A 5,258-nucleotide genomic window follows, 5' to 3' on the forward strand; every position below is an offset into this window, starting at 1 on the left:
AATTTTTTTTTTTTTTTTTTTTTTGTACTGGGGATCGAACTTGGGTCCTTGCACTTGCGAGGCAGGCACTGGAACCACTGAGTCAAATCCCCAGCCCACTTTAAGTCTTGAGAAGTCCACTGCATTTAAAAAATAGTAAATCTGTTTGTCAAAGCTAGGTCATTAGTGTAACAATTAGGTGGCTGCTGATATTTTCTTTCTGAGGTCTCAGAAAATGGACAGTTCTCTCATTTGCCATCTCCGGACAAAAACAAATCTGGCAGTGCATCGTTGGTGAGGATATGCCATCAGTGAGTTCAGAAAAGAGGAGGGGAGGCCAGAAAATGTTGCCTGTTTCATATTCATAATGTGTCTCCTTCCCTCCAAGTTTTCTAGGAGCTACCAAAATTCCCAAGGCGGGGGTACGAGCTTTGGCCTGTTACCCCTCCAGACTCTCCGCCCTGTCCATTTCCTGTGGCCCTGGGAAGGACAGCACAGTGATCTGCTTTGTCTATGAACTTTAGTGTAAAACATTTATATACAGGATTGTTCTCTAACTCTTGCAAAGGCAGCAGCCACATCCGCACGTGGACAGGCATGATTGTCACCAAAACCAACTGTTCACTCGCACCAGCAGGTGGCTCCATTGCGCAGAGTCGCAGTTGTGATGACGGCGTGCTCGTTCGTGTTCCGTGGCTTGGTGACACTATCACAGGCTTAGAAGGGTGCATGATCTGGCAGGGGCTGGTCAGCACTCCCCACTGGGGAAGGGAGGCTGTCACTGCCATTCTCTCTGCCACCCACAACCTTAGACTACAGAAGGAAAAAGATCAAGAAAGCAAAACCTGAGACACAGAGGACATGCAAGGTTAAATCCTAGCCAGTTCAACTCTCTACATAAACTTAGATAAAACAAAAACTACTCAGTAGGCTTAGGTAGGAAGATTCCAAATTCTAGCCCAGCCCAGGCAACTTAGCAAGACCATTTCAAAATATTAAAAAGGGCTACTTTTAGTAAGGAGGGCTGGGATTTACATCTGGCCGGGGGAGAGGGAGGAGAAAAAAAGGACAGAGAGGAAGAGGAGTTAGTTCAGCAAGAAACAAAGGAATGTCTCACTCACTGACAAGTAAAAGCCTACCTGGATGGGTCCCCAGAGAATTATGCAGAGTGGTGAGAAAGTCAATCCCAAAGGCTACATACTCTGCTGAGCATGGCGGCACACACCTGTAATCTCAGCACTCAGGAAGGAGGCTGAGGCAGGAAGACTGCTGAGTTCGAGGCCAGCCTGGGCTACACAGATGAGTTCAAGGCCAGCCTGAACTACACAGCAAGACTCTGCCTCAAACAAAACAAAACAAAAAAACTATATACTGCATGTCCACTTATGTGACATTCTTCAGGTATCAAAATTCGAGAGACAGAGAAAAGATAAGGGGTTGGCAAGACAGGGACAGAGAAGGTAAATGTGGCTGCAAGAGGCATAGAGCAATTCTGGTGGGTGTGGATGTTCTCTGTCTTTGTGCCCTGATGTCATCATTGGAACAAACCCCATAAAAGGTACAAGAAGCCTCTCTGAATATCATCCTACAATGAGTGCGTCTACAATAAACAGAGGGTGATATGACAGGTGACACCCATGAAGAGAACTGTCTAGGGACAATTACCTTTATGGTCCCCATGCGGTCTTCAAATGACTTGAAGGTGGCAGAGTTCCTTTAAAGAGAAACGGAAGAAAGAGGTGTTGGTATAAAGAGCAACCTCAGTGATACCCTCTTCAATCTGAAAGGCTTCAGAGCAAGGCTCCTGTCAGAAGGAGACAGCATCTTGAACTCTTGCTGCAAAAAATGTGAACCACACCACTTTTGGGGGCGGTACCACATAAGGAGTCCAGCCAGTGTTGGGCAACTCTCCAGGTTAGAACTGATGCCTGCCAGCTGAGTCAGGCTCAGATGTTACACAGAGGCACTGCAAAAAGATTGCTTGGCACATTCTTTGTTTTGTTTTTTTTTTTTTTTTTTTGGTGCCGGGGATCGAACTTGGAACCTTGTGCTTACAAGGCAGCAACAGCACCACTGAGCTAAATCCCCAGCTCTTGGCACATTCTTGCCACACTTTAAATGGACACCGTGGGAACCCAGGCAAAGTGGCACATACCTATAATCCAAGCACTTCAGAGGTTGAGACAGAAGAATCTCTAGTTCAAAGTTACCATGGGTTACAAAGCTCATGTCTCATCTCCCCCCACCAAAAATGGGCCTGGCTCTTCTCCACTGAGACTGTAAACAGTTCTAGAGTCTTTCACTCACATCTCTCATAGAAGCCACATGAAAGAATCAGAATAGTAGAAGTGTTCTGGAAAAGCACAGGGATAAAATCACAGAGGAGAAAATAGGCCAGTCCCCATCCCATGGCTTCACATAACTGGATCTCCAAGACTCCCCTGATGAACCAGGAACAGTGGTGCATGCCTGTAATCCCAGCAGCTGGGAGGCTGAGGCAGAAAGATCACAAGTTCAAGGGCAGCCTATACTACATAGCGAGACCCTGCCTCAAAAACCAAACAAACAAAAAACCACCTTCCTTGATAAGAATGAGCTGTGCTGAGCCACGCTGTGCTTGACCAAGCAGGTGAGGACCAACAGACCATGCTGCACGTGAGGCCTCCAGAAAGGCCTCCCGTAGAGGTTCCGTTATCTATGTGCCAGCCTCACCACCCTCTGCCTACTGACCCTGCAAGGAACCAGGGCCAGAACCTGGGAATTTCAGTGTAGAGCCCAGTCTGGCAGAATGCACTCCTATAAAGCAGAGGTCCCCAGAGTCTGTGGCCTGTTAGGAATGGGGTCACAGAGGAAGTGCGTGGCAGGCAGGAAGACAGGCAGGTGGGGCGGGCGGGTGAAGCTTCATCTGTATTTACAGCTGTTCTCTGGTCCCTGGTGCCAAAAAGGCTGGGGACTGCTGCTCTGGCGGCCTCACAACGGGAGCCTCAGTTCCACGTGTTCTTCCTCACCAGCCTAAAGGGATCTTTCCTAGTCCGTGGAAGCTGTCAGGGGTATGGGCCCTGCATTTGGGGATAGAACCAACACAAGGCATAACTGATGGGTGCCACCCTGCCCCCACCCAGAGACACCACAGCTCTGGAGCAAGGAGCAGGCAAGCATACTTTACCTCATGACCGGCATACTTATCGAGTGGCGGATGGAGTAGCTGCTACTTGGAAGCATGGTAGAAGCAGAGAAGGAGCAAGTTAGCACAGGACACCAGACTGGCAAGCACTTGCCGGTACTTGCAAGCACTGGCTCACAGGTAAACCAACTTCACAGGGTGGAATAGGGACCCCATTCTAGGCAGAAATGGAATGAGTCCCCCATACATAATGCCAGAAGGAAAACCAACCCAAGATTCCTCTCCAAAACCCACAAAGGTATCCAAGGCCACTAGGTAGAGTAGCACTGCTAAAGTAGAACAGTAAAATAGGTAAAATGTAAGGAATCTACATCTGGGGCTTTTGAAAGCATTTGATCCATAGAGGTTTCAGCTATTTCACAGAAAGGTAAGTGATCTCTGGGCAAAAGAAAAACACTCAGGTTAATTAAAAATAAAAGTCCCAGATTGATCTGCCTTTGTTCCAGCTGTAGGGTGGCAGTGGGGAGTACATGTCCACGCTGGCCAAACAGTGCATTTTGTCATCACAAGTGAATGGAGCCCTGGGGAGGAATGTCTAAGGGTTTTCAGGTAATAAATGAGACAAAACTCAACCTGAGGGACAGGACTGCTGCTCAGGGGACAAGGAAACAAGACCTGCATTTGAAAAGGTGAAAAGCAAGAGGGCTAGTGTCATTCCCCTATGTGAAGTGCTTATTTTCAGGAATAAATCCAAGTGCAGATGTTGTGATGCACTTACTATATGAGGCGGGATCAGCCACTGGCCACCCCAGGAACAGGTAGCCAAATACACCCAAATGTGAAATACTCGGAGAGGACGGTGTGTCAGGGAGGCCAGGGAAGAAGTCCCTGCATGGATATGTTGCTGGCCAACAGCCTTCAAAGCAGTGATGGTATGGTATGGTGAGTGCTACCACCCTGAAGGGTGCTCTTCCACTGCCCCTCCCACACACCTCCACCCAGCATAGCCTCCCAGGGACCGTCCACAATCTACCCTGTCCTGATTCAGAGACACACCTTCCATAGTGTGTCCAGGGTCAGTCTTACCTAAAGGAGTGTGAGAACGGATGAGCCCTGGAAGCGGCAGCAGAAAGAAGAAAGGTAGTGTAGTAAGTAAAGGCGGCTAGTGCCCACCCAGACCCTCACCTCAGCCCCAGGCCCTTCCGCTCTCGTTCTCGAAGGCTGAGCAGGGGTAGGTATGGAATGGGACTCCGTGACTGCTCCTGCAGCGCTCATATGAGTGGGACACATGGCCCGTCTGACACTACAAGAGGTCCCTCAGAGTACAATCAGCAACCTGTGGCCCCTGGTTCTATCTCCTGGTGATGGTCCTATGTCCAAGAGGCTCCTGTGCCCACGTCCTAGTGGAGCTTAAAGGGGAGAAGCCAAAAAGAGGACCAAAAACAGTCTAGAAGGAAAGGGGCCCTATGAACAGCACAAAGGCATGAGATGAGCCAGCTGGGCCAACACTCCACAATCAGAATGGGCTGTTCTCCAAGCTTAACTGGAACACGAGCACCCTGAGAGATGGGGACATCCTCAGGGCAAATGCGCACCTCTGCTTTGGGTTCTACATCCCAAACAGAGGGTTCCCAAGAAATATGAAGTCCAAGAGGAGCTGCTGCCCTGGGGGCAGTGGAACTGGACACTCCTCTGTGGTGCAGTGGGTTCTCCACCTCTGACATACTAGAAGCCAAAACAGGAAGACATTCCCAACGTGGAGAGAACCACTGAAGAACATGCTCAAAGGCAGGACTTGGGCCAGGGATTTAACTCAGTGGTTCTACTGCCTGCCTCGCAAATGCAAGGACCCGTGTTTGATCCCCAGTACCAAAAAAAAAAAAAAAAAAGCAAGACCTGCCCTCTTGTCCATGGTCACCAAGCTGATGGGGAGGCTGGCAGAGACCATTCTCTGACCTGCATCCAGTTCATCCTTCCCTTTCCTCATCTCCTCTGGTCCTAAGGCATACCACAGGCCTCTTGGGGCCAGGGATGCCCCAGGACAGGTCCATCGTGGACACAGGTATTTAGGCAAAGGCTTGGATGCAGGGGGCAGGAAGAACTCACAAGGTCTACTACTAAGCTGTCGGCTTCCTGAGCCTGCTTCTTTTTTTTT

General features: G+C 49.4%; 1 protein-coding gene across 9 annotated transcripts in view; it reads right to left on the minus strand.

Annotated features, from left to right (window-relative positions):
- Positions 1–76: 76 nt before the first annotated feature.
- Tpd52l2 (TPD52 like 2) overlaps positions 77–5,258 on the minus strand; it is a 19,985-nt gene continuing 14,803 nt past the window's right edge. For 3 of the 9 annotated variants that reach the window (XM_010633379.3, XM_019208839.2, XM_010633382.3), the window contains 4 exons: positions 4,190–4,216; positions 3,146–3,190; positions 1,645–1,693; positions 77–792 (listed from right to left, as the gene is read on the minus strand). In XM_010633379.3, the coding sequence (XP_010631681.2) occupies positions 697–792; positions 1,645–1,693; positions 3,146–3,190; positions 4,190–4,216 (217 nt within the window). In that variant the 3' untranslated portion in view covers positions 77–696. The remainder of the gene's footprint in view (positions 793–1,644; positions 1,694–3,145; positions 3,191–4,189; positions 4,217–5,258) is intronic. The other 6 variants (XM_010633387.3, XM_010633386.3, XM_010633385.3 and 3 more) reach the window with 3 other exon arrangements.

This window comes from Fukomys damarensis, unplaced genomic scaffold (genome assembly GCF_012274545.1).
Source record: "Fukomys damarensis isolate Sample0158 unplaced genomic scaffold, DMR_v1.0_HiC HiC_scaffold_22, whole genome shotgun sequence".
In the NCBI taxonomy this organism is placed as follows: Eukaryota; Metazoa; Chordata; class Mammalia; order Rodentia; family Bathyergidae; genus Fukomys; species Fukomys damarensis.